This window comes from Mytilus trossulus, chromosome 9 (assembly GCF_036588685.1).
Source record: "Mytilus trossulus isolate FHL-02 chromosome 9, PNRI_Mtr1.1.1.hap1, whole genome shotgun sequence".
NCBI lineage: Eukaryota > Metazoa > Mollusca > Bivalvia > Mytilida > Mytilidae > Mytilus > Mytilus trossulus.
The window spans coordinates 32,698,574-32,719,308 of NC_086381.1; the positions used below are offsets into that span (position 1 = coordinate 32,698,574).

The following is a 20,735-nucleotide window of genomic DNA, read 5'->3' on the forward strand; positions in this document are numbered from 1 at the left end:
AAAATTTAACTGTCGAGAGTGGATAAGTATCGTTTTAAACGAGATTTTGTGGTAGAATCTGTTTCTCTAACGAAATTCAATAAATATGCAGATAAACGTATTTCTTCTTTTCTAATGATCTGCAAAAAGATGTGTTCTTTCTATGTGACGTCATCAGGCATGGTCGCCTTTTTCATGCCGTCACAATAGGAAATTGACAAGCAAGAAAATTCGACGTCATAATCGGATTTTATCCAATGAAGAACTGAGAACAAACAAACCACACGTAGATTAATTTTGTTATACAATGGGTGCAGAGAGGGATAAATTGACGAAGAATTAGAGAAATAAGGTTAAAAAACCAGCATCAACACCATTAAAACACAGCACAAACATGCTTAATATGAGATAACAGAACAGAATTCCTTAGTATTATCAGATAACATAAGAGTTCTTACAATCAGTTATAAAATAAGCATGCCTAGCATCAGATATCAGAACTAGCAGCTTTTGGGTAATCAAAACCAACACGACTTACATCAGTGATCAGAACTAGTAGCCTTAAAGTTAACAACACAAGCACGCCTAACATCGGTTATCAGAACAAGTTGCCTTTACCTTAACAAAACAAGCATGCCTAATATCGTCATCTGAACTTACAGTCTTTACTAGTAGTAGTTAAAAAAAACATGCTTTCCTATCATCAGTTATATGAATTAACAGTATTTTAGTTAACAAAACAAGCATGTCTAACATCAGTTATCTGAACTAGCAGCCTTTAACTTAACAAAACAAGCATGGGCTGGTGATACCCTCGGCGATTTAAACTCCGCCAGCAGTGGCATCGAATCAGTGGTTGTTAATAAACTCATCATAGATACCAGAATTCATGTCATTACGTTGTCGTTCATTTTCGAACACATTTAGTTTTCAGAGTGTAAGTTCATAATTCACAATGAAATTGTATCACAAGGTTTTACACCGCAAAGAGACAGATGGAATTGATGTACACAGTATTGTCCTAAATATTAGGAATAAGAGCTATACCAAGCATTTGTCTAGTATCATGACAATAACTTGTAAACAAGACCATGGGCCCCTATTTCGCCAATTTCTGTGCTATTTTCACATTTCCTGACCGGTGTATGAAAGATGTTTCTCTTCACTAGTGACAAATCTGTCTAATGATTGGTTGAAATTTAATTGTGACGTTAAATTTTCTTGTTTTCTTTTGAAAATGTCTTATTATGACGTCATGAAAAAAGACGCCCATGCCTGATGATGTCAAATCAAAAGTACACAGCTTTCCTCCAATCTTTGAAAAGGAAGGATAACAACCATAAGAGAAACCGATTCCACCACTGTAACACGTCTATTACGATATTTCCCCTCTCTCGACAGTTAAATATTAATTATTTAAAAAGCTCAGCAAGCCTCGCGCTTTAAATAATAAAATTTAGCTGTCTCGAGTGACGAAATATCGTAATCAACTTGCTGCAGTGTAGGAATCTATATGGAATTGATAGACAAGGTCCAATGTCTTAAAATAAAGGGTTGAATTTATTTTAGTAATTATGGACAAAACTATTTAGGAATTAAGTCGCAAAAAAAAGTAACAATTCTTTGATTTTCTTGTTTCTGGAGAATAAATTGAGTATATGTCTCTTGATCTCTATGAGACTTATTTTCTATGGTGTTTTATATAAGACGTATACAAAATGTAAAGTATGAAATATTAATAAGGAAATAAGGAAGATGCGGTATGATTGCCAATGAAAAAACTTTTCACAAGACACCAAAATGAAACAGACATTAACAGCTATAGGTCAACGTAAGGCCTTCAGCAATGAGTAACACCCATAACGCATAGTCAGCTATAAGAGGCCCCGAAATGACATTGTAAAACATTTCGAACGAGAAAACTAGCGGCCTAATTTATATGCAAAAGATTAACGAAAAACAAATATGCTACACATAAACAAACGACAACCACTGAATTACAGGCTCCTGACTTGGAGAGAGACACATAACCTGGGACAGTGGTGTAACAGTACAACATAGAAACGCTCTATAAAAATCAGTTGAAAAGGCTTACCCCATCAGATGGATAAAAATACAAATGCCACAAATACAAGTGGGCGTGGCCGGGTACTTGTACATACCAACAACAAAAAGACCTTAATTACAGAGTTCAGATCGCAGTTATTGACGTACGTAAAATTGATAAATACTGATCCGTGTACTCGATACATATCCGCTTGAAATTCTTGTTTCCCTTTACGTATTCCCTCTCTTCCGGTGATCGAAGGTCGTGACCTAAAAGAAACGTAACAAAACCTAATGTACTATAAAAAAAGGACCAAAAGGAATGCCAAACTGGAACAAGAAATAAGATCTATGTATGAAAGCTAAACACGATGATTTTTACGACAGCAAATTTCAATATGATATATTGTAACGCCGCCTCCCTGGTGCTAGAGTCGGCCACCAGAGAACACAGGGTCACAAAGAAAAAAGGATTTAAAGGATCTATAAAGTGTAAGGTTCGACGTCCACTATTAACCGTCGGACCAAAACACGTTACAGAAAGGGAAAACGTATACTTGTATTTATATATAATTCTTAGTTATGAAATAAAATATCTGAATAATATAAAGTTTCATATTTTATTAATATCAATAATAATCCACGCTGGAGAGAATGGGTCTTGTAGGATTCGTCACTGGTCGGGTCAGGTCCCTGGTTCAGGATGGTCTTCCATAGACACACACAACTACTACATGTTTAATTCAACATTCAAGTAACAAGGTTGCCACTTATTTTGTATCTTTCTATAATCTCAATTAAAGGATAAAAAACACCCTTCTACATTATAGAACTAAGAAGACAACAACTTAGTATAACACCTTAAATTGCATATTAATCATACCAAAACCGCCAACAGAACTCTAAATGTGCACCTTCAATAGCAATGTCACCGTCACCGGTAACCGTATTTAGCACAGTCACCGTGATTGGTGACTATTTGTCACCGTCACCCACAACCTTAGCACCTATAACCTCAGCACCGTCACTGACAACCTCAGCACCGTCACCGGCACCCTTAGCACCGTCACCGTCACCCTTAGCACCTGCACCGACAACCTTAAATTAAAACAAAGGTAACGTTCAATAAGCTACCTATTCCAGCATTTATTAAAGTTTGTCACTACCCATTCTTGTCAACCAAACACTCCCTCGTTTCTGTTGTTGTTTTGGTATTTATACTTTCGACTGACCAATGACAAAGCTTGTTACATATTGTTTACCAATCGGCAACCATGGATCATATTAGGGAAACTCCCGTAATGTTGATACTGTTTGTAAACAACGATTGATCTTCATCAATAAAGATGGGTTTCGACTTTAAATTTATTAGTAGATCATTAGAACAGTTTTATTTGAGTTTATTGTATAATAAGGTAACTACCGCGAAAATACGGAATCAGTACGTGAACTAAAACTGCTTAACAAACTAACATACACAGATCTGTCGTATTATGAAAACAACAGCCAAAATAACAATGACAAGTTTTACACTACTTGTAACATTAGACATCTCACTAACATTTATCGTTTTATCCTCAATAATTTCGAGAAACTATACAGACATAGGTTTACTCTAAAAAGGGGGGAATGTCGGCATTACATTGCCCCCACCTTTAATGATTTGGTCCCCAAATACATTCGTTTGTAAGGTTTAATTAAAGTAGAACTAATTCATTATATTATTATTCTTAAGATGACGAACATTCAAAAAGAATTACACGAATAAACTCATTCATGTCAACAACCTACACTTAAAGAACTTTTGTACTTTGATTTCTGTCCACCCTGGTTTCAGGTTTTTCCTTTACTTCTGATCTTGCAATGTCCAGCAAAACCATTTGATCATTCATTGCTCCATAAACACTGACCAGAAGTTAGGTCACTCATGTGTCTATCTCTATTGAACAAATCTGTCGTTTCTATCTATCCCTAAATAATTATTACTTTCTTTTTCTCTTAGTTTCCTATACAGCCCTATTTTGTATTACATATACCTATTTCACTTTTAATTATACATTCTGGCTTGCAAATATTGTAAAGATATTTAAGCAAACCCGCTTTTACTAAGCTTTACTCCATAAACATCGACCAATAATCTGGTCACTGGTGTTTATCTCTATTGAGCAAATTTCTCTTTCTATCAATTTATTATTCTTTACTATTTTTTTTTCCAGTTTTTGACAACATTATTTGACATTGCCTAGACTATTTCTCTCTTTTATACATGTACTAATATTTGGGCTTGCAAACATTGTAAAGATATTTAAGCAAACCCGCTTTTGTCAAGCTTTGCTCTATAGACACTGACCAGAAATTAGGTCAAACATGTGTCTATCTCTTTTGAGCAATCAATTACAACTTTACTATCTGATCTGGAAAATATGACATGTACACGCAGCCTTTCTTTCGGAAGGTGCCTCGTTGTGTACCTCTCTTTATCTTCAGATCAAATGTCTACTAAATTCTTATTGCTCAATTCTCAAGAATCATACCTTTAAGGTATACATTTGACTGGCCAAGCCAAAATATCTACATATCAGTATTTAACTGAGACATTCTTGTCATGTATTGAGCTTTTATCATCTAGCTCAACTCTACATACTCTTCTATTATTTTTTTCACATTTTACTCATAGTACGAGTTTTAAGAACATTCTCTTGATAGGGCTACCGACTAAGATCGTAATAATAATATTTGCATCATGCTAGTGTGCTCAACAATTGTATAAAGCACTACCTATACAACCAGAGTTTCTAACCAAATTATCAGTTGGCTTTCTATTTTGTTTTTAATGTCTGCATCAGAAATGACCAGTACAGATCAGTATATTCACTTGTAACGTGTTCATAAGTTCTAAACAAATTATAAAAATATAGTGTTTAGCGCCACTGCAGTTTTTGCCTTTATTAATCATTTATATCTAGAGCGGAACTTCTACAATCTCTGCTACGGAGATTCTACAGCAAGAGGCATTATCTCTGCATGATTTTTAGACAAAGGACAACATCATCTTTAATTATTAAACAATCCTTAGTGAAAGGAAATCAACATGTCATCTATACATAAAACATCTGTTTCGGTATAATATTTGTCCAAAACTAATCGGTCTTCAAAATAGAAATTTAAATAAACTAGCCCCAACTAAAACGAACGTAGGAACTTTTAATTGCATATATACATCCATAGTAGCCAAAATAAAACAACTGTTTTGATGGCACGTACAAAACAACATTAAAATAATAGTATTCACAGTGTCGAGAAATCATTCTCGCTCCTGACTGGACATTTGTCCGTTTTCCTAACGACGAAATGCTCCTCTATTGTTAAAATTTCTATTGAAATTATTTTTATTTCCTCTATAATTATTATCTCCTCGGAATTGCTGATCATTTTGATTTTTTATAATAAGTACTTCATTCGTCAAAGATTCAATACTTTGTTTGATTTCATTTATTTCCCGTTTCAGAACAGGCTCTTGAACCGTTTCAATATCGACAATGCGAACATTTCGGCCTTTCCGTATATCGGCAACTCGTAATGCTTCGAGTCTGACAGCAATATGTTCTGCCTCATTTATTGATTTGGGTCCAACCTCCCTTAATCTGAGACGTACTTCTGTCTCAGGTATTGCATCAATAAAAGAATCTAAAGCTAATGTGTCCCTAACCAGTGGAGATGTACCAGGATAAGCCCTACGTGTCAGTTTCTTAATAGACTGAGCTAATTCAGGCAAACTTTCATTTTTAAATCGTACTCGTGTTTGCAACTCTGCTCTAAACACTTCAGCTCTATTGACTGAACCAACCCTATTCTTAAGAGAGGTGACCAAACTGTCAAAATTGTGTAGTTCCCCCCCCATCTGTGATTTCATTTAATATAGCCCGAGCACTTCCAGACAAACTACTAGCCAAAAGAAAGGCCTTAGTTTTATGGTCCCAATCATTTAGTTCTGCCAATAAATTAAATTGGGTCAAATACTCCTCCAAATCATCCGAGCCGTCATAGATTTGTGGTTTTATTTTGCAAGAAATATCAGATTTTGTACGTCGGATATTTGGAATATGACTGTTTTTTGTATCAGTTCTGTCTTGCCTAGTTATGTGTTCCAGACAACTTGATGGAGTTTCTACTCCCCTTCCTAAAATTGGAGTGGACCTACTTTCCATAGCTTGCCCTTCAAATTTTGCAAACAACTGATTCATATCTTTTGAAAAATCGGAAAAACATTTGTCCATCCGAAGTTTCATTTCTGAACGTGCCTCTGCCAGCATTCTCTCCGTTGTTCTATAAATTTCAGAACTTTGTTTCTCTAATAAATTGTCATGCATAGTTGCATCAGCTTCATCACCAATCTCATTGAGATGTGGGCCACACGTAACAACGTTTGAATCATCCATTTTATATAACTTATTTGCTAAATGTACAAACAATAACAGACTCTATAAATCAATCCCACCGCTGCCACCAAATTGTAACGCCGCCTCCCTGGTGCTAGAGTCGGCCACCAGAGAACACAGGGTCACAAAGAAAAAGGGATTTAAAGGATCTATAAAGTGTAAGGTTCGACGTCCACTATTAACCGTCGGACCAAAACACGTTACAGAAAGGGAAAACGTATACTTGTATTTATATATAATTCTTAGTTATGAAATAAAATATCTGAATAATATAAAGTTTCATATTTTATTAATATCAATAATAATCCACGCTGGAGAGAATGGGTCTTGTAGGATTCGTCACTGGTCGGGTCAGGTCCCTGGTTCAGGATGGTCTTCCATAGACACACACAACTACTACATGTTTAATTCAACATTCAAGTAACAAGGTTGCCACTTATTTTGTATCTTTCTATAATCTCAATTAAAGGATAAAAAAACACCCTTTTACATTATAGAACTAAGAAGACAACAACTTAGTATAACACCTTAAATTGCATATTAATCATACCAAAACCGCCAACAGAACTCTAAATGTGCACCTTCAATAGCAATGTCACCGTCACCGGTAACCGTATTTAGCACAGTCACCGTGATTGGTGACTATTTGTCACCGTCACCCACAACCTTAGCACCTATAACCTCAGCACTGTCACCGACAACCTCAGCACCGTCACCGGCACCCTTAGCACCGTCACCGTCACCCTTAGCACCTGCACCGACAACCTTAAATTAAAACAAAGGTAACGTTCAATAAGCTACCTATTCCAGCATTTATTAAAGTTTGTCACTACCCATTCTTGTCAACCAAACACTCCCTCGTTTTTGTTGTTGTTTTGGTATTTATACTTTCGACTGACCAATGACAGAGCTTGTTACATATTGTTTACCAATCGGCAACCATGGATCATATTAGGGAAACTCCCGTAATGTTGATACTGTTTGTAAACAACGATTGATCTTCATCAATAAAGATGGGTTTCGACTTTAAATTTATTAGTAGATCATTAGAACAGTTTTATTTGAGTTAATTGTATAATAAGGTAACTACCGCGAAAATACGGAATCAGTACGTGAACTAAAACTTCATAAACTAACATACACAGATCTGTCGTATTATGAAAAAAACAGCCAAAATAACAATGACAAGTTTTACACTACTTGTAACATTAGACATCTCACTAACATTTATCGTTTTATCCTCAATAATTTCGAGAAACTATACAGACATAGGTTTACTCTAAAAAGGGGGGAATGTCGGCATTACAATATAGTATTGAAAGCTATTCCTTTGATACTTAGTGTGCTAAACTCGAATTCCAATTCGGTAATCTACGGCTTAACGCACCAATGATAAAACGTTGACCATATATATTCTCAATTTTCAATATAGATTCGCTCGAAAAGTTCACAGGAATATGTTTCATGCTGCTATTATCTATTTTCAGTCCAACAGTGCAGCCGATAAAGGAAACATGCAGAGTGCTGAGCAGTCAGCCAGGACTGCCAGGAACCTGACAATAGTAACTGGTGTCATCGGTATTATCTTTGTCTTCGTTATTATAGGGTTAAAGTAGATGGGATGTCTAAATAATTATCCATAGATTCTTTTTAATATTTTGCCAAAATGTAGTTTATATCATGCTTTAAAAAAAAATAAAAAAAATAATGGGTCACGGAGCTTATTTTCACGCTACACAGTGTTCAAAGTTGACAAATTTTGTATAAATTATGCATGGAAAACCCAATTTTTCTGCAATAAAGCGTAAACTACACCATAGAATTTCGAGATATAAACATATGAGAAGATAGCTTTAACAGTATGCTTTTAATTAAGAAAAAGAAAAAATGGGGTCACCGGACCCGTTTTCTTGGACCATTATAAAATAGGTAAATTCTTAACACATTCTATTGTAAAGGTAACTTAATCTGAAGTATCCCACTTGCATTTGAGTTTCCTCCCTTTATGTGGCAAAGTTAGAAAAAATTTAATCAAACAAAGGTTTCTGTTTTTTTGGTAAAATACAACCATATATCATTTTTTATATTGATATGAAACTTCTTACACATGAATTACTTACTACTGTAAAATTTCCAAATTCTATTAAAGATCTAGACATTGTTTTCTGGACATTGTTATACATTGTATATTCCAAATCCAAGATGGCGGAAGACACCCTATCAACCCAACATCAGTACTATAAATAAGAAGGGAATCAACAGTACTTGAATCAAAATATGTGTTACAATTGATACACATATAATTTATATAGATGCATGTTATATTACCTTTTTGTAACATTTAATCTCGTACACTGTTATAATACCTTTTAATACATTTTATATGAACGAGGTTTCTATTGACAATTTTTTATGACACTGTATTGTAAATATTGTTGTACAATACATTATTTACATTTAAATTGATTCAATTGTTTAAGCTGAATATCTATATAGTTTTATAAACTTTTATATTTAGGCATATTTGTTATGAAGGTTTTATACAAATTCAAAATTTTATCAAGGTATTTAAACACCATACCGTTTTGTCAAGTTTGTAATGATATCATCCATCCTGTTCGATTGAAGAGTAAATTTGTCCAAAAAAAACGTGTGCCACCCATGAAGTACAGGAAATTAAATGAAAACAAATCTTCCGGGACCGTTTTGATTCTTTGAAATACCATACTTTAAAATCGTGCTGTTTCCAAAAGTAAGTGAGAATAGACTACTTTTCGAGATGGTTTTTATGTGTATCTTCTATGTGTAAAACATAACATCAAGTCGTAGTTTTCCAGTAATTTCTAGTTTCGTGCGTACGTCAATTAGTATATTTACATTTCCTTTTATGTGTATTTAGCCACAGTTCAGTTTGTTGCTTGTCACTATATTAATGTAAACCACACATGTGCGGCTATGAAGGAGTGGTCTCCTTAATATGTCTTGTCGTTTATCTATTCGCTATATTTCAACAACCTATGCTTCTCTGCTCTTTCAATTAAAAGGCCAGTTTGAACTATTCTTTTCCATTTGAGGTCATTTGTATCTATTACAGTTTTTATACTGTAAACCGCATCAAGGCCCTCATGAAAAGGACACTTTAGAAAAGTATTGATGAAACACTCAAGTTATTCGGACCAAATTAATATAGCAATTAGTGTCCCCTCATATCTCCTTACCCGTCCTAATAAGTTACAACTATTTATTTTCGAAAACTGTAAAATTATAAAGTTTTATGTAACTAAACAGTTGTTCTTCTTAGTAGTGGTTGTTAATAAAACTTTGGACAACCTTTGTAAACCCAACATGACCTGATATCAGCTCCATTAGGCTTTAAATTAAAACTTGAAAGGCATCCTGGTGCATTGTGCGAGTATTCTTATTTTTTCTGTACAATTAAAAGAGGGACGAAAGATACCAAAGGGACAGTCATAAATCTAAATCAAACTGACAACGCCCTGTCTTAAAATGAAAAAGACAAACAGACAAACAATAATACACATGACACAACATAGAAAACCAAAGAATAAATAACACGAACCACACCAAAAACTAGGGCAGATCTCAGGTGCTCCGGAATATGTGCAGTCTTCGTTCAAGTAATACTATGTGCATTCCGCGCAATACTTTTTATTATCTAAAATTTGATGAATTAATATTTTCCTTTTTATTTATTTTTTTTTTGGGGGGGGGGGGGATATTTCGTTAAAAGCGACAAAGTGTCCTGTCCCGCATGAATCTAGTTTCTGTTTGTAGCATTGGATACGGCGCATTTATTTGTTTATTACGGAAAGCATTGAATATGCGTCTGAGTCTTAAACTTGCCTTCAAATTACTGATTAATTTAAATGTGGGAAACCAAATAATAGTGGATGTTTTGGTTAAAGAGTTTTTCTTAAATTCCATCTTCACACTTCATTCCAAAAATATCAATTGATAAAGTTGTTCATGAAAACATTTAAACATAATGCAGCGGAGCTCACTCTTATTTGATTAGCAGAATACTTAGATAAACAATACATTTATTGAAAATCTATCACAAACTAAGTACACAAATGCATGTTTAGTTAAATACACAGAGAATGAATAAAGCAAGATATCAATGTATTGAGTTTAGTCCAGTTAAAATAGTAAACTGAACTGTAGCATACTTAGTTTAAAATTAAGCTTCAAAAAGGCTAATCTGTCAGATATGTCATGCATGTTGATTAGGATAATCAAGAAAACAATTATAATCTGAAATATCGTGAAACAGGTAACCTTAAAGCTCAGGTGTTTACACTTAGTGATGTATAAGATAATTGAAAAAAAGCAATAATGTTCACAAGGATGGCTCACTCTCTTATTTGTTGGTAACTAATCTCGAATAATTTTACCCTGGCTAAACAGCTTTAGAAAAAATAAATCAATATCGGTTGATATGTTAATTCATAATGAATGGTTCCAGCAAAAAGACCAGCCTTAAATTTTAACTATGTACAATAACTTTATCACACAACACATTTAATTAATGTTGGATTTTGCTTGTCCTATTGTTATCTGTAAAAGAGTTTATGAATCAGCAATACTCCTAGTATCCATTATCTGTACTTCTACCTGCCACTGCAACAGCAATACAGATAACATAACCACCAATGCCGCAGCATAGGGTTACGAGAGTAAGTATTTTAGCTATGGTAGCCGACTTTCTCGCCTCGTCATACTTCATTTCACTGGCTTGACCTTGGGACTGAAATTAAATAAAATATAGATTTATTCAAAAGAATTTAATGTCTCGAAAACGCTATTCAAGTTTTCATTTAATGAAACCAATTAATACAATTGAAAAAATGAAATAAGAATATATTTTTTAAATTTGTTTTGCCGGTTCTATATTTAGTTTTCTATATAGTGTGCAAACAATTGTTTTCAACTGTTTTATTTCCTTTTTGCTGTGCGTTGGTTTGGCTTTTATTAATTGTATAATGATCTGGGTACCCACATGAAAGTTGGCTACTTTTTAACAGGATCGATACAAACATTGTTAAACAAACATGCAATATTTTTTTTAAACTGAAAGTATATGTATGCATTACCATAGCTGCCGCAACGATAGCTCCAATCCCAGTTATCCAACAACAAAATATACAGGTCAATACTGCTGGTGTCATGTAGCTGTATGGAGCAGGATTAACAATTATTGTTGGTCCACATTGCGGTTGTGAGACCTGTACAAAAGAAAATAATGATAACTTCTGCTACAGAAATATGTAAATGCATGTTTAAACAATACTTCACATTTAAGGTGACAGAAACCGTTTGAAAAGGATCTGACGTGTATTTCTATATATTCTATAAAGCGAATTGTATTTCAATATATCCTACAAAGCAATGATTGATCAAGTAGTATTGTTCACGCATCGTTGATAATATAATGGAATTGTATGCGACTGTCATGCAAGTGAGAGGTTTAGCTAGCTATAAAACCAGGTTCAATCCACCATTTTCTACATAAGAAAATGCCTGTACTAAGTCTAGAATATGACAGTATTTTTGTGATTTTAGTACAAAAACAAAAAAAAATTTATCTTAGTCCATCAGCGTTGTCAGCCGCTTTTAACTTTTATTTATCACGATTAAAATACAAACAAATGCAAATTTTTTTTCAATCCACCATATATAAGGAATGAAATTACTAAGGCTCAATTGCTTTCTTTTTTAAATCTGGAATCTTTAGCATTGCTTGCTACTTATAAGTTTATAGCAAGTGGCAGTCATTTCATGTCAAAACTATACCGTACTGGGTACCATGAATTGTGCTTAAAATTTCAGTATAATTTCAAATTGCATATTTAATCGCGATGGTTTCCGGAAGTTTAGTTGTACAAAAAAGTGCATGAATAATATTCCTCATAAAGATATCTGTGTCATACTTTTGTACGCAAGACTTTTATGTTGTTGTCGAATCAAAACTGTTTAATGGTAATATAAACAAGAAATCACGCGTTGTCGTACTAAAATTAGTACCATTACTAGACATTTGTAGGGCAAAGTGTCTGACAATAGGAAATAAGTGTTTGATACAATCAAAAAGCAGACACACGTTTAAACTTTCCACTGCTTACCAAAAATGAAGTCTTTCTATAGCTAGTTTAAAAAATAAAATGAAAATCACCATATTGAAATATTTTTTTTATCGTCAATAAGGAAAAAGAAATCTCCCCTGGCAAGTGCGGACAAATATGAAGTCATTGTGTTCCGAAGGGATTAAGTAAAGTGCAAAACAGTATTTGTTGGACGAACGGATGGACGAACAAATCGATTGCAATATAGTCATGAGCATCTGCCTTTTGCTAGGCTTGTTTGTCTTTTTGAATTAAAGTTCATTTATGTGTTTTAGCTTTTAATGTGAATTCGCTTTTACTGAACAAGTACACATTTTTTGTTGAAGAACCAACTGAAGCCCCTCGCCGGATGTGACATTTATCCGCTGTGTTGAAGACTCATTCGTGGGCTTCGGCTGTTTCTTGCATTTTGGTTTGGTTATTATTTTTATGTGTTGTTTATTTTTCCGTGTACTTATATTTACCACTACACTAGTCGATGATGTGTTTACAATTGGTTGGGGTGAATGGGGTGGCTGGTTATATCCATATCCACCGGAAATATCACTGAATCCTTCTCTTGGGGGCTGTGCTTGAACGAATCCATGTGGGTTCTGTTGAACATACTGGTGAACATACTGTTGTCCTTGATGTTGTGGAGGCTGGTTCGGTACACTATAAGGTGGAGGTTGTTGGGAAGTGCTTGCCATGCCCTCAGTTGCCTTTTGACGTAATATTCGTGATTTAAGATTCTTAAAAAATATCATTTCAAGATAGGAATAACTAATAATTAATCCCAGCAATCAACAAAATCTCAACAGTGGGAATATTCTAAATATTATATACTATCAGATAATTTAATAAATAAGCCTATTGGATCTGTATACACACTTCATTGGAAAGGTTTTGTAATCCATCGTAGAAAACTGTTGTTCTACATTCAAATACCTCTATATATCATAAATTTTCATACGGGAAATTACCATGGTGACGATAAATACTAGAAAAATGCATACTAGTCAAAACTAGTCAAAACATTTACTAAATTTTATCATCGGTATAAGGACATCATTCGTAAATATAGCTCACTTTCTTAAACGTTCAGGTATTTCACATCCATTTTGTTATGGAAATTTTCTTTATAAAGCACAAAAATGTCAGTATTCACCACAGAAATTAACAAAACCTTTAAATAGACTTATTAAGAAGGGATATAGTTACGATTTTGTTGTCAGGTCATTAAAGATTGCATATTTTGGCGTTAATATTAATTCACTTATAGGGTCTTTGCGTCGGAACTAAACACATTTATTCAAAAACCAGTTGTTGGCCTGACATGGGTTATGTTTTTCTCATATATGTTTTGATGGTATGATACTAAACCCCTAACGGGAAGGATTGTGCCTGATATTCATATGATGAAATCATAATCTTTCAATCAGTTTAATTGAAGTCTGGAGCTGGTATGTCAGTTAACTGCTAGTAGTCTGTTGTTATTTATGTATTATTGTCATTTTGTTTATTTTCTTTGGTTACATCTTCTGACATCAGACTCGAACTTCTCTTGAACTAATTTTTAATGTGCGTATTGTTATGCGTTTACTTTTCTACATTGGCTAGAGGTATAGGGGAAGGGTTGAGATCTCATAAACATGATTAACCCCGCCGCATTTATGCGCCTGTCCCGAGTCAGGAGTCTTTTGCCTTTGTTAGTCTTGTATTATTTCAATTTAAGTTTCTTGTGTACAATTTGTAAATAAGTATGGCGTTCATTATCACTGAACTTGTACATATTTGTTTAGGGGCCAGCTGAAGGACGCCTCTTGGTGCGGGAATTTCTCGCTTCATTTAAGACAAATTGGTGACCTTCTGCTGTTGTTTTTTCTATGGTTGAGTTGTTGTCTCTTTCACACATTCCCCATTTTCATTCTCAAATTTAGGTAAATTTAACAGATAACTTAAATTACAAACAAAATCCGACTCAAAGACCTATAGTAATGACAAATCGTAGTCTAAGCAATTCCTCTACTAACAATAGGACCAGTCGTGTTGCACATTTCAATAACAAAAACTACGGTTATAATTTGCATTTGGTAATGTCATAATTTAAGGAAAAAACATAGGCGAAAAGTAGAGCACATCTATGTTCAATTAAAATACACATTTTTGCTAGTTCCGATATCAGTCGGTTTTAAATATATCTGTGATATCGGTTTAATATTCTTAAAAGTCCAATCTAATAAAATTTCAGAAGTAAAAGAAAATAATTTTATTACAAGTAAAATACATATTTATATTTGTTAATCTTCACCAAAAACTCGGACAGCTTAATATGTGACGGTAAGGGATGAGTAAATACATACAAATGTTATGATCTATATAACCAAATTGCCAAAAAACGAACTTAATAGAAGGAAATACAATATTAATCAAAAGTAATCTTCTTTTGCTGGATATGGAACTTGTGTTTCCTCATTATTTCTAAGTTAATTACATTACCGGATATTTAAACAAATGAATAACGTATGGTCCTGACGTACTTAAAAAAATCACCAGATAGATATGTGTATGTTGGCAAACTGGGAACATTTAATCACGAAAATCAAAGATATTACTAAAAGATATTTATTATTTTGTCCGACTTACTTACGCAAGGATTACATTATATAATTTGTAAGCATATTTATCTATCGATCAACCGTTGGTTATTGGCACAAAAACGATTTGGTTCAATGGACAAGGAAGTACACAAGTGCTTTAATGTCTCAGTGCAAAAAGAAGTTATTTGAAACCATGTAAGCATGAACACTGTATTCAATTGAGAAAAATACCAGAAATGTTCAATAGAAGTATATGTTTCGTTTATCTATAGAATAATTATAATTAAGCTATAACAACAGAAGATTCACAAAAGAAAAAGAAAAAGAAACAGACAAATAATAGTACACCAGCAATGCACAGAACACTAAAGACTTAGCAACATCAACCCCACCAAAAAAACTGGAGTTCGATATAACAGCAGATTCTCAATTCTAAATTACTCTTACATATTTTAGAAACGGTTTTAATATTTTTGTAAAATATTTAATCGAATAAGAACAAGAAATTTCTGAATCTCCATTTTTGCTAAATGATGTGCGCAAATAGAGACATAAAATACCAAGGACAATGGGACATTTGAACTTAAAAGTCTAGATAAGTTGACAACACTTTGGCAAGAAAACTACGAACAAGACAAAAATTTCAACAAAACAATACTTATGAAAATAGGGACGAAATATGAAAAATTCCATTGATCGAGTCAGCTTTGGAGGGACCAGCAAATCTTGCTCCACTTATGTCAACATGTATACAATGTTTTTTTTTCATCTTCAAAATTTTGATTTATACTCGAAATTTCCCTGAACTGTTTATTTGCACGAGAAAAAAAGCGATGCAATAGATATACTTTTTGAATATATAAAACTCAAATAAGGAATTAAAACCCCTACCTGAAGATAGTAAGTATCCTGTATACTAATCAATAAATTATTGTTTGATGAGGCGCATCCGCTAATAAATCTAATACCTGTGTACAATTTATTCACCAATCAAATATTGTTCCGAAAGAACTACAGTCTTCCTAGTAAAACCTTATATAAATGTGTGTTGAGCTCGTGCCAATATTTTATATTTATCTCTTTAGAAAAAGCAAGTAAACAAAATATAGTACAATTTAGACTGAATTACATGTAAATTATAGTATTAAATTAAATTTTAATATTAGAAAAATAACCCCAACAGAATCCCAACAAAAAAGAAACGGAATACAAAATATTTTTCCAACTCATGCGTAATCATGTTAATATATGATCTGACTGGTGTCATAACTTATACAAAACTTTGAACACTCCTGAAAACTAAGGATATTCTAGAGCGATTGCCATAGTTGTGTTTCGCAATCCCAGTCCGATTTTTTTAAATTCTAAATCCAATTCAGCATCGTACTTTATTTGACCCTTTAACCTTGTAATTTGAGCGTCACGGATGTTCTTGAACAGACGAAACGTGCGTCTGGCATAAAAAATTGATAAACCTGGTACCTTAGATGGTTTATTATACTACACATGCCGGTAGGTAACGGATATTAAATACATAAGGTATAAGATGTTATATATTGTTTAATTGGGGAATTGAGGGGTACACTCGATTAGCTTCTTTTGACCAGAATAAAATCTCAACTAAATAGTTATCAAAGGTACCAGGGTTATAATTTAGTACGCCAGACGCCCGTTTCGTCTACATAAGACTCATCAGTGACGCTAACAAGTGGTGCCAAATAGGCTTAGGTAATCTATGCCTGGGATAAGAAAATCCTTAGGTTTTTTTTATAGAAGTTTTGTAAACAGGAAATTTATAAAAAAATGAAAACTTAACGCAAAGGTAAATTATGTCCTGTCTCTTGTTATAAATACATTGTACAGACATGTTGAGTTAGCCAATATTGACATTTCGTTATTATTTGCGAAAAACTACATCACCTAAACATGTACAAAGCAACTTACCATCTTAAGGCAGATGCAATGGATTCAGCTAAATACAAAACACTTAAACAAACAAAAACCTTCAAAATAAAAGCAAAAGGAGTGTATCGCTGTTCGAAAGTCATAAATCGAAGAGAAGAAAAATAATTCCGGGTTAAAAACTAAAACCGAGGAAAATGCATAATCTATAAGAGGAAAACTGAACAACGGCAACATTAAAGTGCAACAAATACTAACGCCAACATACATACAACCATAATAACCATACATTCAAATAAAAAACCCTTCTTTTGTTTTTCTTCTTTTTGATGGAAGGAGGCGTTGTGACATACGTACTTTTAAAAATTCAGCTACACATGCAAATACCTACATTGACAGTGTTTCTATTAACTTGATATTAAAAAATTTGAAATGTAAGAACGTTTAAATACTTAGATAAAACGGGTTGTAAAATAATTATCAACCATTATAATGATATTTTCATATCACAATTATAAAATGAGTTTTAGTCAATACATATGCCAATAGGTTTAATAATACATTCTAAAAAGTTGGCATATGTTAAGGAACCTATCCGACCGTAAATTCAGGAGGAGATTAATAGTAAAGGCTAGTCGTTATTGTCATATCTTAAACATAGTTGTAATACATTTGGTAAATTCTTTTTTTAGACTTATACAAATATAATTTAAATATTTTCATATGAAATCTGCATAGCTTCACTTGCTACATTCGTGCAAGTTAATTTGTATGAAATACATGCTTGTGGAACAAATTGAGGTAAAAACATCAAGAACAAACTTAACGTAATTCCAAATTCACGAGTATGTATAAGTATAACTTTGTCAATCGAAAACTAGTTTATATTGTATACTAGTAAACAGTTATTGAATTCAATTGCAAGATTTTCCACTCATTATAATGTACTGCTCAACAAGATTTGAATTTGTCTTGATAATGCAAATTTATATAACAGTTTAAAATGACATATGGCCGGATTATACAAAAAAACAATTTCACGTTCGTCTGTTCAACTTATATGAATGTTTTTGTGTCTGAATGGTGGAAATATAAAAGGCAAACGGTACCGAGGGGAATGAAAACTCATTAGTACAGACAAATTCTTAACGACATGTCATTAAACGCTAGAAAGACAAAAAAGTACTCAAAACTCAAACACACCAAAGCAGAGACTGATCATGAGCCACACAGATGTGGGGAAATATAAGGTGTTTTGAAATTGCCAGCTGGACTTTTTCTATATCTTTTTCAATGGTAAATTATCTTTATCTCCTCAAAATGTAGTTTTGAATCATCCTTATTCATTTGCGTTTTCCAAAATAAAGCCATTAAGTGTTACAGTAAATTTTGGTTCAAGTTAGAAGCCTATAATTCAGTGGTTGCCGTTTGTTGAAGTGTTACATATTTGTTTTCGATCAGTTTTGTACATAAATTAGGCAGAAAAATTTTCTAGTTTGAAATGTTTTACATTTATCATTTTGGGGCCTTTTTATATCCGACTATGCGGTATGAGATTTGCTTATTGTTGAAGGCCGTACGATGAGCTATAGTTGTTAATTTTCGTGTCATTTACTCTTTTGTGGAGAGTTGTCTCATTGGCAATCATACCACATCGACTCTTTGATATGTTATACAAAATAAAAAGATTTGGTATTATAAGCAGTTAGACACCATTTGATAGCCATTAAAACTGTTTGATTACCAAAAAGACTTCCAGTTACTGCTCTTTATGCAATTAGACATAGCTATATTAATGTCATATGCTAACATTATTCGGAGAAAAGGCAAATAAGGAATCGAGAAAAAATGATATAGTAAAAATGCAATATGACGTATCTCAAAACAATAAACAGTGTGATCAGTTATATAACATTTATTTGTTTATAAATTAATGTATAGAGGTAACTAATAACAGTAAGATGTGGAAAACATAATACAATAGTGAAATCTGAATTGAATCTGACAATATCAATTCACGTTATTATAAGAACAGGAATTATCTATTCATATATATCTATCACATTTGTTTTTTGAAAATATCCTACTTACCATAGCTATGTGTGATTATATTGCTTTTAATTTATTTGCTTTGAAACAAATTAGATAGAGAAAAATAAATATTTTCCAAAATTTTAAGACAGACAATTTAAATTTAAAAAAAACACGTTTACAATCTATGATCTTTCTCAATACATAACAAAATTCATTAAAATATAAGTGGCATCGACTTCTGGTCGTTTTTGCAATATAGTACAATTGAGCACAAATTTGATATGGTCATGTAAACAATGCTTACTGATCGTTATAGTGTTTAAGTCACTTTCAGAAAATATTGATAGATTAAAGATTTACAGATGTCGTTCATATTGACAAATGTATAAACATGTTATAAATTTCTGATTAATACTTTGAATCTTCTAAAGCAAGTTTACTGTTCATTTCGACTCTGTATGTCTTTAAATGTCTTTATCTTTGCTCTGAAAAAAGTAAATGGATAATATATCTGTTTACATTTCAATGTGCGTTTAATTTGTGTGTTCTTTCAATTATTGTTATAGTGTTTGTAATTGAAAGATATTACCTTAATAGTAAGAGATTGGTTTAGTAGTACTTACAAGATGTGTAATAATCATATTTTATAGTGAGTGTTATCATGCACGACTTTTTCTTTCAGATATTTGTTGATAAATTATCTAGAAAAGTTGATATCTATATTATCATAAACATGAGAAAGATAAAATTGAAAACATCCATTACCTTTTATACTGTATTTATTTTAATAAAATTGTTATATAACTACCTAGCCCGTTTTTGATACAAGACGTAACCGCATATTATTACTGCAACTAGGACAATACTACCGACTACTGGTCCAGCAACCCATCCAAAACCTTCATTTTCAATTTTGACACAACCTGTAACAAATGTTAAAAATAACCATTACATAATTGTGTGATTACTCTTTTCAGATGATATTCAAATAATATTGTGCATGTTGTTTTTCAAAAATACTTTGATAGGACAATAAAGATTGATATGAGATGACACAATATCTTATGTTTTAGTCAAGGAACATTCTGAATAAACATAATGTAATGTCAGTCATTGTATTTTTGTCGATATGAAACTTTAGGAGACTATGATAAAAAGGAAGAAGAGTAAACAAAGAAAAGTAATTGATGTATGTTTGAACGTTTTACAAATGTTGACCACTATAAAGAACACGTGTCAAACGGATATCAATATAAAGTTTCTGAAATAAAGACGTTGCCGTCTTTAATTCTTTATTCCCGAAATTATTGCGTGTTATTGTCCCATTGATATCCTTTTTTTTATTTTTATGATTCGTAGTGATAATGCTGAACAATAACTGATTTGTTTCCTTTTCTGGCAGTCAAAAAAACATGTTTTCCCAAATTACTAAAGATCTTCAAAACAGCTACCACAAATCACAATTTAAAATCTATTCATGGTACTTTGAAACAAAAAAAACCTTTAAAAACACTAATATTAGGATTTAAGTTCGTGTACCAGACTTTATAGTTTTCTTTCATATTAGTTAGTCTGTTTGGTGCATGAATGTGTTTTAATTTGTAGGTCAGTTA

General features: G+C 32.7%; 2 protein-coding genes across 2 annotated transcripts in view; both read right to left on the reverse strand.

The window, feature by feature from the left end:
• Positions 1-10,569: 10,569 nt before the first annotated feature.
• LOC134683825 (uncharacterized) lies at positions 10,570-13,337 on the reverse strand. Its single transcript, XM_063543133.1, has 3 exons — positions 13,072-13,337; positions 11,579-11,710; positions 10,570-11,232 (listed from the first exon to the last, which is right to left on the reverse strand). Exons 1-3 carry the CDS (start codon positions 13,294-13,296, stop codon positions 11,074-11,076), a joined length of 516 nt encoding a protein of 171 aa, XP_063399203.1. The 5' UTR covers positions 13,297-13,337; the 3' UTR covers positions 10,570-11,073.
• Positions 13,338-19,558: 6,221 nt separating this feature from the next.
• The window catches only part of LOC134684558 (von Willebrand factor D and EGF domain-containing protein-like), a 31,148-nt gene continuing 29,971 nt past the window's right edge, over positions 19,559-20,735 (reverse strand). The window contains exons 17-18 of the mRNA XM_063543852.1: positions 19,931-20,045; positions 19,559-19,607 (exon numbers count right to left, since the gene is read on the reverse strand). Of these exons, the coding sequence (XP_063399922.1) occupies positions 19,559-19,607; positions 19,931-20,045 (164 nt within the window). The remainder of the gene's footprint in view (positions 19,608-19,930; positions 20,046-20,735) is intronic.